Below are 24,928 nucleotides of genomic sequence, written 5' to 3'. Positions count from 1 at the left end.
GAGAGGCAGGGCAGCGCCTATGTGGTCAGCATGACCCCCATCCCGGTGCAGGCACAGGGCCCTCCACAGAAGACGGCGTGTCTGCGGTGTCAGCCCAGCTGGCACAGGATGTGCTGCTCTGCGGGGCTGTCGTGCTTCCCCCACCCCGCCCCAGCACTGGTCCCCACCTTCCTGGCCCTTGGTGACCCGCTTTGAAGAGAAGGGACAGAATCTGTAGGACTCCCTTAGAGGTTCGCTTGTGCAAAAGAGATCAGAGTTTTCCTGAGATGAAGCCAGACTCTGGCTCCCCCAGAGCAGCTGGTACCGTGGACCTAAAATCTTTTTTTTTTTTTCCGATAACTTCTACTTCCTGAGGTGCAAAACTCTGCTGAGTGGATGGGAGCGGCCCCTCTCCCTGTTAATCTGATGGTGTCTATGTTGTGGGTGCCCTGGAGGCAGCACCCTGAAACCTGTCCACTTACAATCTTCTTCTTTCTGTTTCCTCCTGACTGCCGTGTCAGCCTGTATCTCCAAAAAACACTCTTTAGAGAGCTTCGGGGAAACGTGGAGCCGCAAAGTGCCAGCGTCTGCATTCTGCCGGTCCTCATCCCTCTCCATCTCCTGCTTCGTGTTTTTCTGTCGAATAAGCAAAAGGCAGAGCAAATTTATTCCTGGGGATGGGATCTCATGAAAATGCGTGGTAATTGTTTCTTTTTGCTATTGTCAATATGTTTCTGTTCTGTTCCCTGAACTCTGCCCAGCTCCTGCCAACCCGCGCGTCACATCGAGGTTATTTTTCCGTTTGCCCTTTATGAAATGGCCTCCTTTCCTGCCAGGTGTCGGTGTGGGGAGCACTTGTCTGTGTGTGTGTGTGTGTGTGTGTGTGTGTGTGCACGCTGCAGAAGAGGGGGCCCAGAGGAGAGGGGGAGAGCCATTTCAGATCTGCTTGGAGGTTGGCCTCCCCCAGCCCTGGACTTGATCAAAGAGCTCACACCCCTCTGCTCCTTCCTCTTTGGGGAAGCGCCTGAGCTCAGACGTGGTTGATCCCGACTTTGCGTCCTGGTCGGGTGTGATTAGCAGTCTCGATTCCATGTCATCATGGCCTGGAGCCCTGCCGTCCTGTATGTGTGTGTGTATGTGTGTGTGTTTCAGGGGTTGGTTCCTGCCCTGTTCTCTGCCTGCCCCCTTGACCGTGGGACCCTGTCTCATCTCGGGGCACCTGTTTCCTTAACTGGGGGATTTGAGCCGTGGTGGTGGGGAGGGCAGCTCTGCTACTGTCCCCTCCTACTGCCTTCCCTAAGGGAAGTGGGGTCTCTCTGACCATCAGACCACTCATCGGGCGTCGGCCATGGACCTTTCTCCCAGCCGCTGCGCTGACCTGGCCAGTGATGCCCCACCTCACTCTGGGGAGGCAGAGAGGTGGGCTCCCAGCTCGGGGACAAACCGTTCAGCCTCAGAGACCTCGCCTCCACACCCCAAACTGGACACAGCTATTTTCCTTGCCTCTCGGCTAGGGTGGGCGGGGAGCTGAGTAGAAAACCTAGGCTCTTGGGGCTGAGGTGGGAGGTGGGGATATTGTGAGGTTCGACCTTCTGTTGGAAAGGTGGGTGCTGGGGCTCAAGGAGGGAGGGAGCTGCCAGCATGTGGTCGTGGGCTGTACCTCTCAGGGTTCACCCCTCCACCTACCCACTCTGCCCAAAGGCTCACCTGTCCGTTAACTCGGAACATACACGGGGCCGTGCCTCCCCGCGTGTGGTGCTGGACGGACAGATGGCCCTTCTCCTGCCATATGCTCCGGCCTGTTTAAGTGTCAGGGCTGGAAGGGGGCTCTGCCCTCTCGCCAGGGCTAGGGAGGCGCTCCTGTTGCTGAGCTGGACACTGGGCTGGCTTTCCCCATCCCCGCACCCCTCTGTCCCCCTGTGGCTCTGTCCACATCTGGCCTAGAGCTCAGCTGGGTGCCAGGGACACGCACAGAGAGAGGTGAGGGCAGCGGGGCATCACCGGCCAGGTCAGCACTGGGAGGCAGGAGAAAGGTCCACGGCCGATGAGTGGTCAGACGGTCGGAGCTGCTGCAGGTGTTAGGCGGTGGTCAGGGCAGGGCTGGCCAGCCTGGAGGAGCAGGTGGGCACGCCAGCAGACACTCGAGGGCCCTGGGTGGGACTGAGAAAGGTGCAGAGGGGAGGGGGAAGGCTCTTGGGTGAGCGGGGTGCTGTGAGCCAGGCAGGGATGTGGAAGGGACCTGAGAGTTCACGCCGAGGAGTGGGGAGGCTCTGGCCCAACACACCTTATTTTTAGAGGCAGGTCTCGGTGTCAGCGGTGGGGCGGGCACGTGTCTGATTAGATTTAGCTTGTGTCTGATGCAGCGATCACGATCGTTATTTTGGCTTGGAGCGTTGCTGGGAACCTGACTCTCTACCTGTCGCTGCCGCTTGCTCACTCGCCGGGGGGATGGAACTGACCCGAGGGAGGCCAGGGACTTCCCTAGTGAGCCTCCGATCTTGAGAACCCCTGGGGGCAGGGGCCCCTGGGATCCAGGGAGAGGAAGCGGGGAGCCCAGTCCTGCTCTGGATCCACTCAGACCCCTTCTGGGTCACAGAGCCACTTCCCGCCCGCCGCCCATCCGCCTCAGCCCGCCCCCTCTGGCACTGGCTTTCCGCTTATCTTAATTTATTGATGAAAACTTGTTTTACGGTCCAGAGCACAGACGGCAGCAGCTCCCTGCCAAAAGAAAGCAGGCTCGCAGAGCGGGAAAGCCAGCTGCCTCCCGGAGATGGGCGTCTAGGGACTGGGCGGGCGGCAGAGTGAGGAGGGCGCGTGTGGGCTGACGGGTGTGTGGCCTGGATGGGCCCCGGTGGGCACCCCCGGGGGCTGGGGGCTGAGGACCCCTGTCCACCACTGGCCCCTGGCTTACAGCCGCTCTGCTGGGTCTCAGCAGTCTGGGTGAATGAAGGCCATAAATGCTCATAACGACCCTCGTTGATAGCTCTGTGAAGGCGCCACGCTGGGAAGTTTATTTTTTCGTGAATCTCATTCAATTCCAACTACAACTCTGTGTGGTAGGAACCGTGAATTACCTCATTTGAAAGAACAAGCCCTGCAAAGTTGTTTTCTGAGCTTCCCTGGCCTGTACCTGAGAGCACCGTGAACTTGAAATGAGGCCAAAGCCGTCCCAGCCCCACCCCAGACTTCAGCCTGGTCCCGTGCTCTTCTGCTCCTCACGGATGCCTTTCCGGCCGGGTCTTGCCGGTCCAGCCAGAGTTCCCGCTCCTGTGTGGCCATGGCCTGGCTCGGGGGAGGTACTGGGGCCCCTGCAGAGGGACCGGGCTGAAGGGCATCGGGGCCGCGGTCAGGCCTCCCTGATGCCCCTTCCTAAAGAGAGGAAAGTCTCATGTCCCTTTCTGGGAGCTCCTCTGAACTCAGTCTCCTGGTGGGTCAGAAGCAGTGTCCTCAGGAGCCTGTGGGCCGTGCGGCGGGTGGTGATGGGCCTTCAGGAGACGAGGCTGAGGCTCCCGCGAGCTTCAGGGGCCTCGTGCTTGATGCGGGTAGCAGCAAACCCCGGGTGACTGTGGGAAGCATGTGGAAGACCCCCTCCCCCAGGAAACTGGGGCGCGGGGAATGGGTCGGTTCCATAAGCTCCTCTGGGTGTAGCACTGGAGGCACGGAAAGAAGGTTTGCTGAGCTCCAGGCTCGTGTGTTTCGTTCCTTCTGGCTTCCTCTTGCAGCGGGATAGCCAACAGTTTCCACAAATCTGTTGAAATCAGCGAAGTGGGCAGCCCTGGTTGGCGCGACTTCTACCCCCCCTGCCCCCTGTATGCCCCTCTCCCTTTGGGGGCACCCCTAGCGATGGGTCCTCTCCTGCACCCACCCAGCCTGCACCCAGGATGACCGTCTGCTGTTCCTCCCCTCTGTGATCTCTCCCTGGACTGTGTCTGGGCCCTCTCCTCCCCAACACTTCTCCCTGCCTCCTTTGACTCAGACTGGGCCGCAAAGTTGTCGAGAATGTTTAATAAAATGAAGATTTAAAAACTTGCTTATTTTTTGTCTGTTTGAGGCACAGAGATTGTTTTTTTAAAAAACAACAATAAAACTTGGCGATGGTGCCCCACTCCAGTGCTCTTGCCTGGCAAATCCCATGGACGGGGGAGCCTGGTGGGCTGCACCCCATGGGGTTGATGGAGGAGCCTGGTGGGCTGCAGCCCATGGGGTTGACAGAGGAGCCTGGTGGGCTGCAGCCCATGGGGTTGCGAAGAGTCAGGCACGACTAAGCGACTTCACTTTCACTTTTCACTCTCATGCATTGGAGAAGGAAATGGCAACCCACTCCAGTGTTCTTGCCTGGAGAATCCCAGGGACGGGGGAGCCTGGTGGGCTGCCGTCTATGGGGTCGCACAGAGTCGGACACGACTGAAGTGACTTAGCAGCAGCAGCAGCAGCAGCAGCAGCATAGCCGATTAACGATGTTGTGATAATTATGGGTGGACAGCGAAGGGACTCAGCCATTCATATAGAGGAATCCACTCTCCGCCAAACTCCCCTCCCATCCAGGCTGCCACACGGCATTGAGCAGCGTTCCCTGTGGCGTGCAGTAGGTCCTCGTTGGTTATCTACTTCAAATACAGCAGTGGAGGCCCAGAGATTCACCAGTCATAGCATTCGGAATCACTTCGAACTGCATTAAAGTCCAGCTCAGACGAGGTCGTAAACCCCTGATCCTTGGTTTCCTCCTTTGCGACGTGGAGGCATGGGAAACCATAGGACGCCTCTTGTCTGGTTTTTGTGGCAAGGCGGGGTTGGCACAGTTCTCGGTGTGGATTCGGGTCAGTAGCTGCCAGTTTCCTCATCAGCGTTCTCGGTGTCTTCCTTGTCATCGTCACCACCATCACGGTCACCCTCCCTGCCCTCCCCACCCTCCTCGTCTGCAGGTGGGTGCCAGGCGTGCCCTATACATTGTGGCTGGCCTTCCTCTCTCCCAGCATAGAGATCTAAGCCGTGGGGCCTGGTGGGTCAGAACATGGCTTCCGGAGTCAGATTTCCTTCGCTGTTTCACCATCTAACCTCTCAGTGTTTTGGTCCTCCAAGGCTGTGGAACTGGAAGGACGAAAATGACCACCCTGGGGCCTTGCCATTGGGTCGGGAGGATTAAGTAAAGCGTGTGGGGCATGTGATCAGTGTCCCTGGCAGCACAGCTTTGGGGGGAGAGTGAAGTCGGGGATAGGATGGGGCGAGGCATGGTCCTCCCTGAACCAGCTCTGTGACCTTGGACATACTAGCCTGCCGACCCTGGCCTGGCTGCTTTCAGCGAGTGACCTGATCGCAGTGAGCACCTTGAGGAATAGAGTGGGCCAGGGTCTCCAGTTCTACTAGCGGACGAAGAGATGGCAGAGTCGGCTCAGGGGTGGGTGAGAAGGGGTCTCAGACTGTTGTGTAACTTGGTGCAGAGACCATCACTGTCAGGGGGGCTTGAATTTAACCAGCCCATGCACCGCCCCCCACAAAACGTGTCAAAAATGCCAAGTCCTGGCATGGGTGGACACAGCTCCCGGCTGGCAGTATAAATAATCCGGCTGTGGGCACAGCATCCCTGGAGAGAGGACCAATCGCGTTGGCCACGTCCAGGGCTTAGAGCAGACGTAGGTGTGGGCGGGCTGTCCTGGGGCCAGAGATGGACCTGGTTGTCAGTCCGATCCTTCCCGATATCTATACGTGTAATTAGAGAGTGTTATTTGAACTGGAGCCAGGGAAGACCATTCTCGTTACATTATTAAAAAGGGCCTCAGTTCCGTGAGATACTGAGTGGAGGAGGCAGCTTTGCTGAATGAGAGGCACCCAGAAATGGACGGTACTTTCACGCTGTAGCTCTTCTTCCTCTCTGGGGGAGTAGGGGGAGCTGGGGACAGCTTTCCTCAAACAGGGAGAATGGCCACATTCTGTAGGGTGAACTAGAGTCTCCCAGACCATTTGCTCTCTGTCAGAAAGATACGATGTGAATTCAAGGGATCCCTGCATCTTCCACGGAGTGTGAATAATAGCACGGTACCTTGTATCATTTATATTCTCAGGAACACAGAGTGCTCGGTGGGCATAATCCCGTTACCCTCCAGTGTCCCTGAGTGCTGGGGAGGTGTCTTTTTCCCCCCTTCCTCAGTCTTTAGTGGAGTGACATCCCAGAAAGGCTGCGGCCGGAGATGCTGGACCATTGCCTTCCCCTGGGGCTTCACATCTGTAGATGCGGGCCATGGATGGTTGTACTTTCTCAGGAAGCCGGTGTGGCCCTGGCTTCAATGTAGCCTTGAAAGCCATCCCTGCCTCCCGCGGCAGCCCGGGTTCCACCTTCCATTCCATGCTTTGACGCTGTCCGCGGTGCCTTTCTCCCCAGATGCATCGAATAAAACAGATGCAGGAGGGAAGGAATATGCTGGTGATGAGAAATCCTCTCTCCAGATTCAGAGCTGACAAGTATCCCAGGTCCTTGGCGCTCTTCCCTCCAACTTCTGGTGACCTTGGGAGCTCAGACAGTGCCTCGCTGTCTGACAGGTCCAGAACTCAGGCAGCCGTGGTGCTTGGGGCGCCGTGCACACCCACCCTGCCCCAGCTCTAGGCACCCCGTGTGCACTCACACTCTCCCGAGAGTGCTCCTGGGGGTGGTGGCCTGAGGCTGCGAGTTGTGTCCTGTTGGGTGCTAACAAGTCCTGGAGTTGAGGTCACCTTCGCTCCTCGCTTCCAGTGGTGCAGGGGCAGCCCTCTCACTGGCTCGGGGAGCAGAAACCTCCCCCGGAGCCAGGACTGCTGCCTGTCTTCTCCTGAGCCTGCTCCCTGCCATTTCAGCCTGCTTCTTCGGCGTATTCCGAGCATGATGGAGAATGACTGTGTGCTCTCCCAAGGAGAGGGGACCCCACGTCTGGGGGCTCCATCCTTGGGGAGTGGGCTTGGGAACGCTGGGTTGCAGTGCTCCCTGTGTGACCCTTCTCCCCTGCACCCATCTCACCCCACCCCACCCCTGCTTGAGTGGGAAGATGGTGCGGATCTGCCGGGCTGGTGGCCTGGGTCAGTGTGGCTGCACCAGTGGGTGATCACGGCCCGTTTGCAAGGCCGGTGGGGGCTTCGTGTCACCCGCTGTGCTTTGGCATCTCAAGCACACACCATTCTGTGGTCCTTCTGGGCCCGATCCTCGGGCTCCATTCGCTCGGGCCCCCTTGGGAGCTCTGAGCTGGTTCCTGCCTCCTTTTCCGTTTCCCTACCGAGTGAGCGGGCCTGTGGTCAGTCTGAGAAGATGGAAAGATGCTGGCTCCTGAGAAGGTTGATTTGGGCCCTGCTGTCAGACTTGACGAGCCCAGATGGCCTGGGAATGGGGGTGTAGGTGTAGGTGGGGGAGGGGAGCCCTGGTGCCCTTCAGGCCTTTCTCCCAAATGGAGGGACAGTTTGGAGGACCTGAGTTGTAAGGGGGCTGTGTTGAGAGAGTGCATGATAGACACCTCCCCCCCTCTACCCCCGCCACTCCCGGGTTTAGTCCTTGCTTCTTGATCCCAGCTGTCCTGGGATCTGGGCCTGCTCTTGGCACCCCTAACCTGGCCTTTGAAGCCCAGAGACAGCCACAGGACTGGTCATCACCCTGGGGTCCCAATGCACTGAGGTCAGGCCAGGAAGCCCAAACAGATGGGCAGCACTTCAGCAAAACCAGCCCCTCCTTGTCCCTGTCGGGATCAGAGGACACCAGCTGGGGGCCAGGGCTGTGGTGCCTGGGCGTTTACCCACATCCGGAGCCCGAACCCCCTGGAGGGAGGAAGGGCTGTCTTCACGTCTCCCCCATCTCAGCTCTTTCATCCCCAGCATTTTTTGGGGGGGACCGTGGTGGGTCTTCATTGTTGCACGCAGGCTTTCTCTAGTTGTAGCGAGCAGACTACTCTTCAATGCAGTGTGCAGGCTTCTCATTGCAGAGCACGGGCTCCAGAGTGCTGACTCGGAGGTTGAGGAGCACAGGCTTAGTTGCTCCATGGCACGTGGGATCTTCCCAGACCAGGGACTGAACCTGTGTCTCCTGCGTTAGGAGGTGGATTCTTACCCACTGGACCACCAGGGAAGCCGCCCTGCCCCCAGCGCTTTTCAGAGCCTTACACGGCAAGAGGTGTCGTAGCAGGACTGACAGGGTGTGCCAGGGGATCGGACTAGGGGCTCCCACATTCCCAACATCCCTGCAAAGTTCTCTGGAGAGAAGGGGGCTCAGGAAACATTTAATTTAAGAGCTTTATTAACCTCAGAGATGCACAGCAAATACAACAAATACAACAACCCCGAAGCCTGGCTGCGTCTAAATGCCCCTAGAACCATCTCAGATAGAAAATAACCTCATTTTCCAATAATGAGCATGTAACTGGGTTTGAGATATGCAAATGCCTTATGTCCTGTTTATTTGGAGGAAAATTTGGCTCAGAAATATGGGTGTGATCTCCCTGTCACCTCTGCCAGCTGGTGCCACTGGGGGCTGTGAAGTCGTGAAGAAATCGGGGGCTTTGAGACAAAGTGTGGGGTCCAAAAAAGAACGGCCGAGGAATCACACTGATTGAATCACACACAGGCTCAGTGTGAGCCACACCTGTGTCGTGGCTGCCAGCCAGGCCAGGGCCGGCGCAGGCTGGATTAGTAGAGGTACAGAGCTCAGAGTGCAGGGGGAGAGGGTGGGGTCTTGCTCTCCGTGCCAGCCCCTCCAGCGCTGGAACCTACCTTTCCGTAGTTGCCGGTGACTCAGAGGTGAGAGCCCTAAAAGCCTTTTTATGGGCCGGGAGAAGGCTGGGAAAGGATGTTGTTAGATATGGGACTTAGACAACTTCAAGTCCTGCCGCACTTGAGCTTGGTGGGCTTCCTGGGCAAAACCAGGACTGACACATGTTAGCCGTGGGGAAGCAGATTCCTGAGTTAATAAACAAGAATTCTGGACCAATTAGAGTTGTGCTAAAAAGAACGGAGTGTGTTATTGGCTGGTGACCCTGGGGGCCTCAGACAGAAGCTTGACCCCTAGAGCCAGGGACAGGCACGGAGGAGCCCTCTCAGTGGAGGGGCCCACCCCATCCGTGCCCTCATCCTCTTGTCTACTGGGTGGCTTGGGGACTTTGTCCCTTTCTTACGAATCGGAAGCACTATCCGTCGGCGCCGCCTCCCATTGCCGTGACAGTGAATGAGCTGCAGAGCCCCCAGAGGTAAGGATGGCTGAAGCCCCAAGCAGCCCCCCTTCCCAGTCCTGATGCTTCCTCTTCTCCTTGTGGTGAAGTTGCTGGCAGTCGGCTTCTTCCAGGGCAGGGCAGGATTGTTATCAGCCGGCACGTTGGCTGTGAAATTAAACTCGTTTCTGATTGCTCTCTTATTCTCCACATCCACTAATTTATTAAATGTCGTTAAACATCCCACTGGGCCCTGGCTTGTAGAGAGCATGGGGACATGCTGAGGCTGAGGGTTTGAGGGCTTCCTTCAAAGCAAAGAGGGCGTGGGGGCCCCTGCAGAGCCACAGAGGCCACGGGGATGAAGGTAGTCAGAGGGGGTGTGGACCTCTGAGAGTCGGGCAGGAAGAGCAGGCGACTTACACAGGCGAAGGGTGGGCTTCGGGTGAGCTGGGGGGAACTCGGTGCTATATGGGGAAGCGGGTGCATTGAGGGGGGCTTGTTTTTCAGGTGGGTTTGTGTGTCTGTGTCAGGCCCTGTTCCCAAGCCCTCCCAACCCTCCATCCATCCATCCACCCACCCACCCATCTGTCCATCCATCCATCCATCTGTCCATCCATCCATATTTACATACATCCACACATGCATCCATCCATCCATCTATACATATATACATGCGTACATCTATTCATACGTCCATCCATCCACCCATCTGCCCATCTGTCCATCTATCCATCCATCCATCTATACATACATGCATACATACATACATGCATACGTCTGTTCATCGATCCATCCATCTATTCATCCATCCATCCACCCACCCATCTGTCATCCATCCACCCACCCATCCATCTGTCCATCCATCCATCTGTCCATCCATCCTTACATACATCCACACCATTCATCCATCCATCTACACATATATACATGCATACATTTATTCATACATACATCTACCCATCTACCCATCCGTCCATCTATTCATCCATCCATCTATCCATCCACACATGCATCTATTCATCCATCCATCCACCTATCCATCCATCCCTCCCTCCATCCATCCATCTACCCACCCATCCACTCATTCATGGAATAAATGTGTCTGTAGTGTCCAGGCGTGCTCTGGACCCCACAATGGGAGTGGAATGGCTGAACTGTGAACCTGGCCTGGGGGTGCTGGTATTTTCATGGGGGTGGGCAGCGCATCTGCACAGAGGGCTGGGCAGGGATGTTCAGCCCTGATGCAAAAGGTCACCCCAGGGAAGGCTGTCCCGCATGCAAGGGAAATGGTGGCCGCTGTGGGGGGCACAGGCAGTGGCTGTCCCTGGACTCTAAGCAAGTTGGGGGCATGGAGCTCAAGAGGGAGGTTGGTTCAGGGGAGGTTATGGCTTCACCCCCAGACAACTGGGATGCTATGTGAAAAGTACATTAGGAGATGTGGCGGAAACATATATTAAAACTACAAATCAGTGTGGTTTCAACTGAAGATGGGAAAATGCCGTGGGGGTGTTGGCTAATTAGAGTAGACTTGAGCAATGAGGCCATAGCCTGCTGGTCTGTCTGCCTGCTGTGCCTCTGTTGGATGGGCCCACGGTGGTGAGGAAGATGCGGGCTCTGAAGGGTCCCTCTGAAGGGTGAGCCTGGAGGAGGGAGATCCGTGGGCCCTGCCAAAGGAAGGCACTGCTCTACGCTGAAGTCACCAGCAAATGCAAGGGTTTGCCCACAGCTGGAAGCGGGTTCATTTGGAGCTCCAGTGGAAAATACCTCGAAGTGCCCTTGGTTGGGGTTGGGGTAAAGGCACCCTGGATGCCTGCCAGGCTCGGCTGGTATAGCGAGGTGCCTGGTGTCTTTGGGTTGGGAGTTTGGCTGGGTCCTGGTTTCCGAGTCACCTTGCCTTCTCCTGAAGGTTCTTCCAGCTGTGGGCTTGATTCTAGCTGGTGGGGGTCTGAGACATGTTGTTGCTTTGGGGAGGAAATGTCTCCAAATGCCATCAGCAGTGGCCTTTGTGGGGCAGGGATGGGGGTGTGGGTTTGAGGGGAAGATGCAGGGCTTGGGTCCCAGCTACTGGCAGCTTGGGGTGGGGGCTGCCCTGGTGCTGGCAGCAGGCCCCACCCGAGTCTTCCCTGGGGCGAGGCGATCTAGGGCAGGAAGAGAAAGGGAAGCAGGGGTGGGAGCCGGGGAGCAGCTCCCCCTCCCAGGCAGGCTCTGGGGAGCTGGCATGGCACGTCAGAGGCTGGAAGCCTGAAGCCAGAGATGATGACCAGCGCCTGGAGGTTTTGAGCTTTTGAGGTTTCTTTCCCACATGGGGGCCCTTCCCCCAGGAGGGGCATGAGGATCCCCCCGGGGCCCACTCAGCGTCAGTGGGGTAGGGGAGCTGGAGTGTCATCCCTTGGTACCTCGGATGCTGGCATTTCTTGCATCAAGTGCCCTGCCTGGTACCCTGAAGACCTTCCCAGGCCTGGGGCTGGGGGGAGGGCATCTCCAGCATAGAGTGTTTGGTGGCTCTGGGGGTCCCAAAGCCTACCTCCTTACCAGTAGTGAGCTGGTGGCTGCGAGGTCTCCTGTTATTCATTCCAGGGTCTGGCTTGTAGAGCCTTAAATCTTGAGCGTGGAGAGCATGAATTTCCATGGGGTGATTAATGAAAGAAAGATTGAGCCGGCAGCACAGAAAGTGACCGGTTGAAGAGAGTCAGTGACAAGTTGGATAGTCTCCGTGCCTCCCTGCCAATCCAGAGCTCTGACCCGGCTGGAGGCGCCACCTGGTGGTTGCGGGGGTGGTGGCACCCAGTCCCCAGCTGAGCCGAGTAGACGCACCCCATAAGGTGGGGGCTCTGGGCCTGGTGTGCCCACACCTTGGAGCCTTGGCCCTGTCCCTCTGGGGCTGCTGCGGGGCATGGGGCCAGGGTGGCTCTCCACAGCGCGGGGACCCAGCAGCCGCTCTGGTCATCCGATTCCATCGCTGCAGCTCTTGGGGGGCATCTCTGGTTTAGGGGGGCTTCCCAAGTGGCTCAGTGGGTAAAAAATCCATCTGCAGTGCAGGAGACACAGGAAAAGCAGGCTCAATCCCTGGGTCGGGAAAATCCCCTGGAGGAGGGCATGGCAACCCACTCCAGTATTCTTGCCTGGAGAATCCCATGGGCAGAGGAGCCTGGCGGGCTATAGTCCATGGGGTCGCATGGGGTCGCAATGCGTCGGACATGACTGAGCAGAAGCACACTGGTTTAGTGACGGTGGGAAAAGCCCCACTTCCTTTGTCATGCCCCGTCTGGACCACCTTCCTATCTCCCCATTTATCAAAATCCTGCTCATTCGTCAAAGCCCAGCAAGCCCTTCCAGCTGCATCTTGAGTTGGAGCATCTCTCTGCACTCCTGCACAGCGCCCTGCCCCATCACCTGGTCACTGCAGTGGCCTGACTGCTCGCCTGCCCCCTTTGCCCTCCAATGGCCTGTTCTCCGCGCAACAGCCAGAGTGACCTACTGAAATCCCAGATCACGTCCCTGACCTGCTCCCGGCTCGCCATCTCACCGGGAACAGATGCTGTGAGGGCCCGCCCACTGGTCCTCACCACTGTCACCTCGCTGCCCCCTCCCCTGCCCCCAGCTGGCCAGGCTCACCCCCAGTCAGGGCTTTTCACCTGCTTTCTTCTCTGGAACTTCCTTCCCCATTATTCACGTGGTTTACTTCTCTTCTGGTGCCTAGTCGCTCAGCCGTGTCCAACTTCTTTGCAACCCCATGGACTGTAGCCCGCCAGGCTCCACTGTCCATGGGATTCTCCAGGCAAGAACACTGGGGTGGGTTGCCATGCCCTCCTCCAGGGGATCTTCCCAACCCAGGGACTGAACTCCCATCCCCTGCACCTTCTACACTGACAGATGAATTCTTTATCACTGGAAAGTCGCTCCTTTCATGGGTCCCTCCTCAAATGACACTTCTCGAGAGGCCTTCCCTGACCGCCCCCCGCCACCGCCCCGACCCCCAATACTTTCTGACTCTTTCTTCTTCTGACTTCTTTTTCTTCACTGCACCTGGACTTTTGTCTTCTGTTTGCTTGTGTGATGTCTGCGTCCCCCCTTCCCCAGGGTGTCTCCCTGAGCTCAGGGCAGGGCCTGGCTTTCCTGAGCGGCGGCGCCATTCCGGTTTGTGGAACAGATGAGGGATGAAGTGCGTCTCCTCCAGGAGCCTCTGGCCCTGTCTGTTCCCACTCTCCGCCTGCATGTGGCTGCCCGGCCTTCGCTGCCACGTGTTTGCTCCCTGGAGGCTTGGATTCTGAGCGTCGCAGCCTGGCACCTGGCTCATGAAATGTTACCCAGAGGCCAGCGCCTGGCCCTGTCACCCTCTCCACAGGGCTTCTTTCTTTTAAATTCTCATAGTGGTCCTGAAGAGGCGGGCAGTGTCTCATTCTCCACCTGCCCCATCCACCTGTCTGTGGGGCTGCGCCTCCACCTGGCACCTGAGCTCTGGGCCCTTCACCTGTTCCCCGAGCATACAGTCTGGGAAGCTGTGCTTCCCTGCCTCTCATCTGGCCCCAGTAGAGGCCCCGGGAAGACAGCTCCCTAACACCAGCACCACTGTGCTGACAGCTGTGCTCTTGTTGTTTAATCGCTCAGTCGTGTCCGACTGCAACCTCTGTAGGAGCCTCCGTAGCCCACCAGGCCCCTCTGCCCGTGGGTTTCTCCAGCCAAGAACACTGGAGTGGGTTGCCATGCCCTCCTGCAGGGGATCTTTCCAACCCAGGGGCAGAACCCGCGTCTCCTATGTCTCCTGCTTTGGCAGGTGGATTCTTTACGCCAGAGCCACCAGGGAAGCCTGTGGCTGTAGGTCCTCAGTAAATACCTGGTGACTGATGGACTCAGGCTCCGCAGGGGTGGAGGAGGGAGTGTCAGTTTATGGAGCGGAAGACAGGCCGCTGTGGAGACCGCGTCGTCATGGGCATCGCAGCCCCAGGGAGCCGTGCAGCAGAGCTGGGTGCAGCTGCCAGCTCCCTGGGGGTGTGTGGGGAGTGGTGGGTTCCTGCACAGCGGGTACCAGCCAGCCCCTCAGCCGGGCCAGGGAGCTCCTTCCTATTTCCAGCTCTGTGGACTTTTTCCTCCTGCTCTGTGGGCTAGTGCCCCTTCTCATCAGGGTGGCGGGACGCAGTGGCCGCCGAGTCTGGCTCTGAGGAACGGGGTTCTGAGGCTCTCTCCCAAAGCCCTCACTTGCTTCCCTGGCCACCCTGGCCCCACCCCATCCCCTCTCCTTTCTGAGCTCCAGGCCTCTGCTCAGTGGGACGCCCGCAGCCCTGCGTGTGCAGCTGGGACCTTCCGTGTTTGTCACCTGCTTTCCCCGTGCCCTGTTTAATCTGTCTTCATTGAAGTGACCCTACAGGGGTCATGAGGCTGGTGTCATCCCATTTGCCATATGAGGAGACTGAGACGCGGAGAGGCTGGGGACTTTGTGCAGGCCACCACCCCTGCAATGTAGTTCGGGCCCTGTGGTACCTGCTCCATGTCTCATGGCTGGGACCGGGGATGGGGTGGAGGGGCGGGGATGGTTGGGGCAGGACCGGCGGTCTTCCGAGTCCCATGGAGATGGATTTGGGCTAACGGCTTTCCTTTCTCTCCAGCTCTGTGGCTGTGGGCTGCTTGGAGTGGGCATTTGGCTGTCCGTGTCGCAAGGCAACTTTGCCACCTTCTCCCCCAGCTTCCCCTCACTGTCAGCAGCCAACCTGGTCATCGCCATAGGCACCATCGTCATGGTGACGGGCTTCCTCGGTTGCCTGGGGGCCATCAAGGAGAACAGGTGCCTCCTCCTCAGCGTAAGTTGGACCCCAGCCCCGCAGCCCCCTAGCCCCCCAGTCTCCCAGTCCCCTTAGTCCCCCAGCCCCCCCGGACCCCCAGCCCTCTGAACACTGGGGCCTGCTGAGCCCACTGGGTGTCTAGCCTGAGCTTCTAGAATGACCACACCCCTCTTCCTCATGATTGGCTACCCCCAGCCTAGGCACCCCTCCCACTCCTTGATTGGCTGTCAGGCTTTATCTCCCTCCCCTGCCCACATGGGATCCTCAGGAGTGGCGGCCCCTCCCTACCTGGGAAGCCTGCCCCCTGCCATCCTGTTTGCGACCCCTCCCAGTCCATGACCACGTGCCCATGCCTGCACCTTCTCATTCCAGTTCTTCATTGTCCTGTTGATCATCCTCCTGGCAGAGCTGATCTTAATTATCCTCTTCTTTGTCTACATGGACAAGGTGAGTCTTCCAGGAGGGGAGGGGGCACATGAGGTCTCATCACCCTTGGGGTTGGGTCAGGGAATCTGGAGGAAAAGCACCGACGAGTTGTATCTCTGAGGAGACGAGAGCTTTTGGTGGGGGCAGCAGGGCGCTCATCTGCTTGTGGCTTGTGTTGTCTTAGGAAGTGTGTGTGTGTGTGTGTGTGTGTGTGTGTGTGTGTGTGTGTTGCTCAGTCGTGTCCAACACTTTGCGACCCCATGGACTGTAATGTGCCAGGCTCCTCTGTCCATGGGATTTCCCAGGCAAGACTACTGGAGTGGAGTGCCATTTGCTACTCCAGAGGATCTTCCTGACTCAGGGACTAACTTGCATGTCTTAGGATGTAGACCCTCTAGTCACCCAGGGATGCCCTAACCCTAGCCCTAGCTGGGTAGCGCCACTGAGCTCCCTGTTACTGGGAGCATTCAAGCATAGCTGTGCTGACCACTTGGACAAGGGTCAAGTTCTCCAAGAACTTGAGAAGCCCCAAATTCTTGAAGTTCTCCAATTTATTGAAGCTCTTCTCCAAGAATTTGAAAAGTTCACATTTTAGGCCAGAAACTCTGCGCAGAACTCACTGGGTGGCTGGGCTGGGTGCTAGGGAGGGTAACCCAGAGGTAACACGGTGGAATTTTCCAGGTGATACTGCATAGGGCTCAGCATCAAGGGAGCTGTGCTTCCTTTTCCAGAGGCCTTTGGGGATAGGCAGCTGATCTCATGGGCTTCCCTGACAGCTCAGTTGGTAAAGAATCTTCCTGCAATGCAGGAGACCCTGGTTCAATTCCTGGGTCAGGAAGATCCTCTGGAGAAGGGATAGGCTACTCACTCCAGTATTCTTGTCCTTCCCTTGTGGCTCAGCTGGTAAAGAATCCACCTGCAGAGTGGGAGACTTGAGTTCGATCCCTGGGTTGGGAAGATCCCCTGGAGAAGGAAAGGCTACCCACCCCAGTATTCCGGCCTAGAGAACTTTATGGACTGTACAGTCCATGGGGTTGCAAAGAGTTGGACGCGACTGAGTGAAAACGACTTTCACTCACTCACTTCAGCTGATCTCAGGCTGCACTGGGGGTTCAGGAGGTTAAGAAGGACTGACCCTTGTGCAGGCTGGACAGTTCTCCACCCAGTCGGGGAACTTCCTCTGGGACCACCAAGAATGACTGGCCAAGTGTGCAGACTTAGGGCTCAAGGGCACTTCTGTTCACTTCTGTTCATGGTAACCAGAACCATGTAACCATCTGCCCCTCGGGTCCTGAAGGAGTCTCCCAGGCCACACCGAGAGGGAGAGTCACTGTGAGGGTTAGAAGCAGTGATTCCTCTGCATCTGTATGAAGGAGGCACTGATGATACTGAGAGATGCCTGTGGGCCGGCCCTGTTCTTGGTCTTCATGGGAATCATGCCTTGAACTCTCACAACTGTCTCCGAGGTGGATGTTATGCGCCAGTGTTATAGATAAGGCAGAGGTGGGAGAGGGTAAGCAACTTGCTGGCGAGGGGTGGCCCCACACTCTGGACGGCGGCTCTGCGCCCTACAGTTCCCAGGGTGTGTTCCCACATGGCCAGCAGGGAAGGTGGGATGTCATGGGCCAGGGAGCGGCGTGGCCTGTGGGGGGCATGTCCTGGGAGCAGGGGAGCTGTTGGGGGCCTTGTGCTGTCTCCGCCTCTGAGGGTCCCTGTTCCCTCCTGAAATGCTCGGCTCTCACGGGGGTTACCTCCGGCCCCCAGCAGGCCTCCCCCATGAGTCTGCGGGGCCGGCACTCTCGGCTCACCTGGGCGACCTGGGGAGAGGGGCAGCCTCCTGGTCCCCCCCCCAACCCCAACCTGAGTCTGCCCTCGCCCGACAGGTGAATGAGAACGCCAAGAAGGACTTGAAGGAGGGCCTGCTCCTGTACAACTCGGAGAACAACGTGGGGCTGAAGAACGCCTGGAACATCATCCAGGCAGAGGTGAGGGCTGGGGGCGGGGGCAGGTGTGGGTGGAAGGCGGGGCCTGGGCCTCAGACTCCGCCTCCCAGCCTGGGCTGGGCCACCGGCTTTCTGGGTCAGACATGGTGCTCTGGGCGGCAGCTGCAGCGGGGCAGCGGGGCAGCGGGGCAGCGGGGCAGCGGGGCGGGTGGTGGGCTGCGTGGGGGCCTGGATGTGGCCAGCAGCCATCCAAGGGGCTGGGAGCTGGGAATCAAGATGGGCCATCAGGAGGGCACCTCCTCCGTCCCATCCTTTCTGAAGCCTCAGCACGAATGACAGTATTTTAGCAACAGGTCTGCCTCCCCGGTTGTGACTCAGGAAACCCTGTCCTAAGAGGAAACGTGTCCGTGTAGCTCCACGTGGAGCCTGGGGCGGGGCTGCCATCACGAAGCCAAGAGCTGGGCGCAGACAAGCAGAGGGCTGAGTGCTCTGCCCAGTGCCCAGTGCCCAGCACCCTGCTCAGAGAGCAGGCGGTTGCCTCCAGGAGGGAGATATCATTCCGTCCTCTGGGCCTGGCTGGGGCCCAGAGAAGGGACAAGCAAGCTGGACTCTGGGGGCCAGCTCCCGTGGGGCTGGGCAGCAGGGAAAGGCTCGAGCTAGACCCGTCTGACCGCCCCACCCCCATCCCTTCCCACAGATGCACTGCTGTGGCGTCACCGACTACAGAGACTGGTTCTCGGTGCTGGGGGAGAACACGGTTCCCGACCGCTGCTGCATGGAGAACTCCCAGGGCTGCGGACAAAACAACACCACCCTCGTGTGGAGGACGGTGAGTCTGGGCACCCGGGGGCCCTGGGTGGACAGTGGAGAACGGTGAGTCTGGGCACCCCGGGGGCCCCTGGGTGGACAGTGTGGGTGGGGGTGGGTGGTGGCCCAGGACACCGAGGAGGTGGCTTAATGTGGGATGGGTGAGGGCACACGGGCCTGAAGCCGAAAGGCAGTGGCAAGTGAGCGTCTGGGCCCATGTCTCGGGGAGTCAGAGTCGGGTAGGAAAGGGCTCTGGGGCTGTGCAGTGGGGCCTTGTGGACGGAACCGGGGTGGGGGAGGGGTCTAAAGGGAAGTGAGGTGGGGGCTGGGCAGGAGGGTCCACGGTTCACCCCAGCACTTGAAGCTGTGGTCCTCACTCCCCAGGGCTGCTATGAGAAGGTCAAACAGTGGTTTGCTGACAATAAGCACGTGCTCGGCACGGTGGGGATGTGCCTTCTAATCACACAGGTAAGGGGGCCATCTTGCCAGTGGGGTGGAGGGGACAGCCTGAGGGAGACCCCTCCCTACAGGGCCTGCGCGCCACCCTGCCACCCGCCCCAGGCCTGCCCGAGCCTCCTCACGTCCCCCTGAGCCCTGGGCCTGTGCTGGCCTTGCAGGAAGGGCTGGCTGGGACAGGCCTGTCCCCCTAGGCACAGGGACCTTTTTTACTTTGTGACCCAAGCGCGTGGCACAGTGTAAGGAGGCCCAGGGGCAGCCTCCTTGGGGTCTGTCCCACCCCAGCGCCTGTGCGCGTGTGCCACCTGGCGCACGCAGCTCAGTTTCTGTGCCTTTGTTTCCGCATCTGTGTAGTGGGCTTGATCACGGGTCACTTCTTAGCACTATGTGAGTCTGATACCCGGAGCGTTGGGCCGGGAGGGCGCTGGGGAAGGGCTGGCTGCCCTCCTTGGTCTGCGCTTTGTGGGTGGCTGTGCTGCACGGCCCAGCATGGGTGACAGAGAAGGGTGCCAAGGAGATGCTCAGCTCCCTCCTGGACCAGGAGGCTGACGCGGTGGGAACAGGAGAGATGCTCAGCTCCCTCCTGGACCAGGAGGCTGACGCGGTGGGAACAGGAGACCCCCCGTCTTTCTGGAGGTTGGGGGCTCCCTCCTCTCCCAGTTGTGTGTAGCTGCTACCCCTGGTGAGCCCCGACCCCTGACCGGTGGGCCCACAGAGAGACGGACATCCTGCTCGAAGTCCCTTTTCTTCCCTAAACCCTGGGGCCTGCGGTTCGGACCGAGTCTGCTTGTCGAAGAGACTTTGAGCTTGGCGGATGAGCCACTGTGCCCGTTCGGGGCTCCGAGGGGAGACAGGCCTGTGGGAGAAGGCTGTGTGGTTCCGAGTGGGGCTCAGGTCAGGGCAGCCCACGGCAAGGCCTGGAGCAGGGTGCTGGGGCTGGGCTGGGTCCAGCCCCCGGCCTCCAGGGCCACCACAGACCTCGAGCATGGGAGCCACGGAGGCAGTGAGTGTCCCCAGCCAGCGGGTCCATGCTGTGCCCTGCTGCCTGAGGGGTGGGCAGGCTGCCCTCCTGCTCCTCCAGTGCGTCAGGACCCAGGGGGTGCAGGGACACAGACGGCCATAACATCCTCCCAAGGCAGCAGCCGTGAGTCACCGTGCCGTGGGCCCCGGGACTCCGCTCAGCGTTCCTGCCGCCTCCCCACCGACTCCCCAGCTCCTCAGCCCCCTCCCATTTAGGGTCAGGCCTCTGTCCTCACCATGCTCTGAAACAGGTTTCTGGGCCTCACAGCCGGGTGACATCCAGCCTGGACAGTCCGAGGGGCCAAACTCCCCATGTGCGGCCCTTCTTAGCTCTGCTTCGCCCTCACACCCCCTGGTGTCTGCATAATGAGAGGGGCTCCCCCGCGGGTGCTGGGTGCCCCCTGGGCCCCTGTCTAAGGCCCCTTGGCCCCATGTCTTTCAGATTCTGGGCATGGCCTTCTCTATGACCCTCTTCCAGCACATCCACCGGACTGGGAAGAAGTACGACGCCTGAGCGGCTGGCCGAGCGCCCCGGCCCCCGCAGACACTGTGCGAGGGAGGAGGCCTTCAGCTCTGTGTCGCCTGCACCTCCAGACTGCTGACCCCTGCATCCCCACCCTGGCCTGCCTTCCTGGCCACCTGCCGCAGCCTTGTCGGTGGGCGGAGGCCGCAGGCGGGGGAGGAAATGCAGAGACCTTGGGGTGCTGGGGCGCCCGGATTCCTGTGTATTTGCCAAAGAAGACAGGGTGGGTGGGTGGGGGGCGTGCTCCTGGAGCCCCCAGCACTGATGCGTTTCTGCCCTGTCTTTCTTCCTCAGCTGACACTTTGTCTCCCCCGCATGGCATGGGGTGGGGGTAGGGGCGCTCAGGGCTGCCTTCTGGTGGAGAGACTGCTCAGTAGGGCCCCGGTGCCCTCCAGCCACCCGGAGGGGGTGTGCACTGGCTGGGGGCCGGCTGACCGTCTCCAGGCCGGGCTGGGCTGTGGGAGTGTCTCACCCAGACATTTTATACCTTACAGTGTAACTTTTTTCTAAATTTTATTTTACTCTGATTATGATTATTCAGGAATACTATCTCTCAGATAAGTTTAGGGTTAGCTTTCTGATTTATAACTTTGTACTGCGTTGATTTTCTGTAATGGTTTGGTTTTCTTTCTGTGGGTGGGGGACGGGAAGGGACAGGGCACGTCCGTTCGTCTGGTTTCTATCAGGACAGACCTCTGGGCACACTCAGGAGGCTGTGGCCAGGATGCACTGAGGGAGGGGGGAGCCTGGGGGAAGGTGGCAGGGGAGACAGGGGTGCGGGAGGCACGGGATGGAAGCGAGACACAGGGCAGGGGGTCTTCTGGGGGCTGGGGGTGCTTTGCCAGGAACGAGGCCGAGCAGGCGTGGGTCCTTACGCATCTCTGATGAGCAGTTCTTTTTCCTTCTTCCTCCCACCTGCCCTCTGCGGGCTGGGAGGCTCCCCTTCCACCCCTTGCGGGGGATTCCCGCGACAGGTTCTGCAAACCCGTTATTTCACAGACATTCCTGCTAGAAACTCTCGGACAAATACCTCTCTAGTTCAGATGCTGCTCACTCTCTCACATTGCTTCTGGAAGGGGAAGCAGTCCTTCCGTGGAGCTGCTCAGAAGTGACAGAGGACCCACGACCTCCAGAGGGGAGGGCGGGGGGAGCCGTGATGGTCCGGCTGGAGTCATTGCTGGGAGGGAGGGAGGGAGGGGTGGATGTCCACCCGGCTGCCAGGACCCTCAGCTCCTTGCTCGGGGTTCACTGATGCGGCGGTGGCTGGTGATCATGTCCTCTGCGACCCCAAGGGAAAGCAGAGGAAACTCGAGTAAACCCAGAGGGATCCTGTTACGGTGGCCCCAGGACAAAGCAACCTGAGTCAGACAGCTGGGGGGTGTCCGGCCGCAGCCAGGTGCCCCCACCAGGGTTCACGCTGGTCTAAGCAAGTTGTGCAGTTGAAATATAAGTTAAGAATCTGTAGGGCTGAGCTTGGAAAGATTCCTCACCAGCTAGCACTTCCCCAGACGGGCCCCCGCTTTGTCTCCTCCCCATCCTGTGTGTCCAAGAGCTGACACCCAGCCAGCACCCCCTTCTCTCCTTAAGCATAAGACGGTTGGGACCAGCAGTGCAGAACTTTTGTGTGTTCAAGGGTCGTGCTTCTGGGTGGTGGGGAGCGGAGAAAAGGGTGGTCTCGGTGAGCTGGGTGAAGTAGAGACCTCCTCCCGGGACAGGAGTGGGGGTGCCTGTGGGCGAGCTTGTGGGCGGGGTTTGGGAGGAGGATAGGCCGGTGCACACAGGACCGGCCCTCCCCACCCTCTGGGCCTGACTTCCTGGAAAGGAGCTTCAGTGGCTCCCCTGGGAACCCAGGTCTGCAGAGCCCAGAATAGACGTGCACCCTGCCCCCTTGAGGCACCCTCAGCACACGAGCATTTGAGTGGCGCATTGGGACTGCGGCGTAGTGTTTGTTTTTGAGGGGCCGTTGTTTATGCCTATCAATGCAATTTTAAAGTTTCGTTAAAATCAACAGGAAAAGCCTAGCACCTTGGGGGTGATTGGGTCTCCCTGGAATCTCATGTTTCTGGAGCTTAGGGGGTGCCCTCCAGCCCTGGGGCCCTTGCCTCAGTCTCCCTCCTCCTGCCAGCCACCCCGCCTCGTCCATCTGTCTGCAGAGCCTTATCCACAGTTCCCCAAACTGCCTTCTTGCCTGACCCTGTGCTTGGCTGATCGGTCATTTGGCCGCGTCCGCATGGGGCAGCAGGCTCTGTGTACCAGGGGAGAGCCCTTCTGCGACCCTTTTTCCGTCGTGCAGAGCGGTTCCCCTGCTGCACAGAAGGCACGCTGCGTGCTGTCAAGTGACGGGGCTTGGCATCTTCTCGGTGTCTCCTGACTCTGGGCTCACGCCAGAGCTACCTGAGTAAGTCCCCTCCCTGGCAGCTCCCTGCCCAGGTCAGAGTCAGTTCCAGGGGGTCTGATGCAGGCAGGTTAGAGTGGACTCCAAAGGCCAAGGTTCTGCAGCCTTTAGGGGCATGCCTGCCTCCACCCGGCCTTTCTCTGCAGCCAGGTGGGTGCAGGGCAGGTGGGCAAGCAGGGCTGAGCACCGCCCCTAGGGGCAGCAGTTGTGCGACCCCCCACCCCCAGCTCCCCCCTGCCGCCAGTGTGAGCCTCTCACTCTGGCAAGGCTGCTGATCGCCCTCCCACCCCTCTGAGACCCTCAAGCAGGTGTTCTGGTTTGACTCGGACCTGTTGGCCATCCCTCCTTGCTCTGGTGGCCAAAGCATGGTCCAGGTGGATGGAAAGGAGGTCCCCACCTCTCCGGCCCCTGCCCACCGCTGGTGGAGGTGCTAACAGCAGGGACCTGGCCGGACAGAGCCAGGAGGTGCCCTGCAGGGCTGGCCTGTGGTGTTCCCGTCCTCCCATCCTCCCCTCTTTGCGGCCGGGTCCAGGGTACGCCCCCGCCTCCCTCCTGACCGGGCCCCCCGTCGAGGGCGAGGCTGGGGCTCCTGCCCGCACCCCGTCCACCGGGGAGACATGGCCGAGCGGGGTCCCGTGGGCTGGTTTCAGCGCACTTTTCTGCTTGCGATGCCACATCTGTACGCTTCCTTCATCCTGGTCCTGGCTGTGGAACGCCATGTTTTTAGCATGTTTTTAAATAAAAGCTGGTAACGTGTCAAAAGCACACGCAGGCTGTCTCTTTGTGGTGTTCTTGAGTCCCCTGCGCTGCGCCCAGGGCAGGGGCCTCCTCCCCTCCTCGGGCCCCAGCTACAGATCTGTAGGTGGGCGGCCTGCCTCTCTGGGGGCCGAGCAGTCCTCACGCCCTCCTCGTCCTGGTCAGCGGATGCAGGCTCCGTCAGGGGCCAGCTTGAGTGGTCTGGACCGGCTGCATGAGAGGCCAGCTCCCAGCTCAGTGTCTGTCACCCACCACTGATGGCCCATCCTGTGGGCTGGGTTTGTACCTGTGTGTGGCAGCAGTCCCGGAACAAGTCATCCATGGCCCCTGTGGGGCAGGGCTGTCAGGGATAAGTGCCTGCGATGTTCCTGTGGGCCTGATGTCTCACCCGGGACTGAGGGGACCTCACACTGTGACCTGGCCCTGGGACACACCCATCAGCGTGAGATGCTCGTCAGTGGTCGGGAGAGGGGGGCCCAGGAACCTCGAGAGCCCTGGTCTGCTGGCTGCAGTGGGATGCTCGCTGGCTCCCCGGCTGGGGCTCTGGTTTGTGGTTCTCCTCTGCCATCACTGTCATGGTGACAAGGCACAGAAGAGAGGCGGGTTGATGGGCTGGGCGGGAAGGAAGGGTGGGTACAGCTCGGGGTATCCTCGAATTCCTCCTTGCGGGGAGACCAGGTTGGCACGACTTGTCCTGAGCACCCACCTTGGGGCCCCTTCCCATGGCTGCCGTGTTCCGAAGCCCCTGAGGCTTTGCTGAGGATTGGGGGGTCTGAGGTGACCCCCTCAAAGGTCCAGCTAGAGTGGGAGCCCCTGAGAGCCTCCCCAAGGATGGTTACCAGAGGGCCTTAGGGCTGAGGGGCCAGTGACCCCGTCATCCACTGAGGACCAACCAAGTCATAAGAGCGTGGTGGGGCTGCTCCCCCTTCCTGTCCTGCTCTCATTCCTGCCCCCAGCCCGTGGATGTCCCAAGGGGATGCCCACCCAGCCCCTGTGCTATCTGCTTCTGGGAGCAGAGTGCAGCCGGCTGGCTCCCTGGGCCCCAGAGCATCCTGGCTGCAATGTGAGTGCTGGGCACCTGTCAACTGAGCTATGCCACATGAATGCACGGTACCCTGGCTGGGCAGGGACCACAGCCTGTGAGCTGGTGGGAGAGCTTGAACTCTGCTCTTAAAGAGCAGAGGGAGCCCCTGAGAGGTTTGAAGCCTAGTGTGATAAGCGCCAGCCCTCTGGCTGCAGTGACAACCAAGGCAGGTATACCAGCAGGATGCGAGGAAAGAGAGAGGGACTCACGGGAGGACTGACAAGCCGTGGTGATGGACCGGAGTCTGGGGGGAGAAGGAACCTTCCTGCCTTCCCTCCTGGCATCATGAGTGCCTCTCTCAACAGGAGAGGGCTCCTGGAACCCGACGGAGGCTTCATGGGTCTCGTGAACAGGGAGGAGAGGGCTGCGGGCTGTAACTAAATCTCGTTTGGTTGACGTTGATTCACAGCTCCTAAAATGCCTTTGTGTGCTCTATAGATCCCTCCTGACCACAACTGTTTTATTGGCTGTCACTGAGCCTGAGCTTTCAGCCTTAGCGGGGCACCACGTCTGGGTGGTCTGGGTGGAAAGAGCTCTGGTTGCAGGGCTGGAGCCTGGGTTCGGCTCCCACTCTGCACGTGGCTGGTGTCCACGTGAGCACTGGGCTCTC

At 59.3% G+C, this 24,928-nt stretch overlaps 1 protein-coding gene across 2 annotated transcripts in view; it reads left to right on the top strand.

The window, feature by feature from the left end:
* TSPAN9 (tetraspanin 9) overlaps positions 1-23,245 on the top strand; it is a 190,454-nt gene extending 167,209 nt beyond the window's left edge. For both annotated transcript variants that reach the window (XM_018048626.1, XM_018048625.1), the window contains 6 exons: positions 14,735-14,926; positions 15,281-15,355; positions 17,218-17,319; positions 17,975-18,106; positions 18,469-18,552; positions 20,003-23,245. In XM_018048626.1, coding sequence (XP_017904115.1) covers positions 14,735-14,926; positions 15,281-15,355; positions 17,218-17,319; positions 17,975-18,106; positions 18,469-18,552; positions 20,003-20,074 — 657 coding nt within the window. In that variant the 3' untranslated portion in view covers positions 20,075-23,245. The remainder of the gene's footprint in view (positions 1-14,734; positions 14,927-15,280; positions 15,356-17,217; positions 17,320-17,974; positions 18,107-18,468; positions 18,553-20,002) is intronic.

The sequence above is a fragment of the Capra hircus genome, chromosome 5, assembly GCF_001704415.2.
Source record: "Capra hircus breed San Clemente chromosome 5, ASM170441v1, whole genome shotgun sequence".
In the NCBI taxonomy this organism is placed as follows: Eukaryota; Metazoa; Chordata; class Mammalia; order Artiodactyla; family Bovidae; genus Capra; species Capra hircus.
Note: the sequence above shows the minus strand (reverse complement) of the source record. Positions and strands in the feature narration are given on the sequence as shown.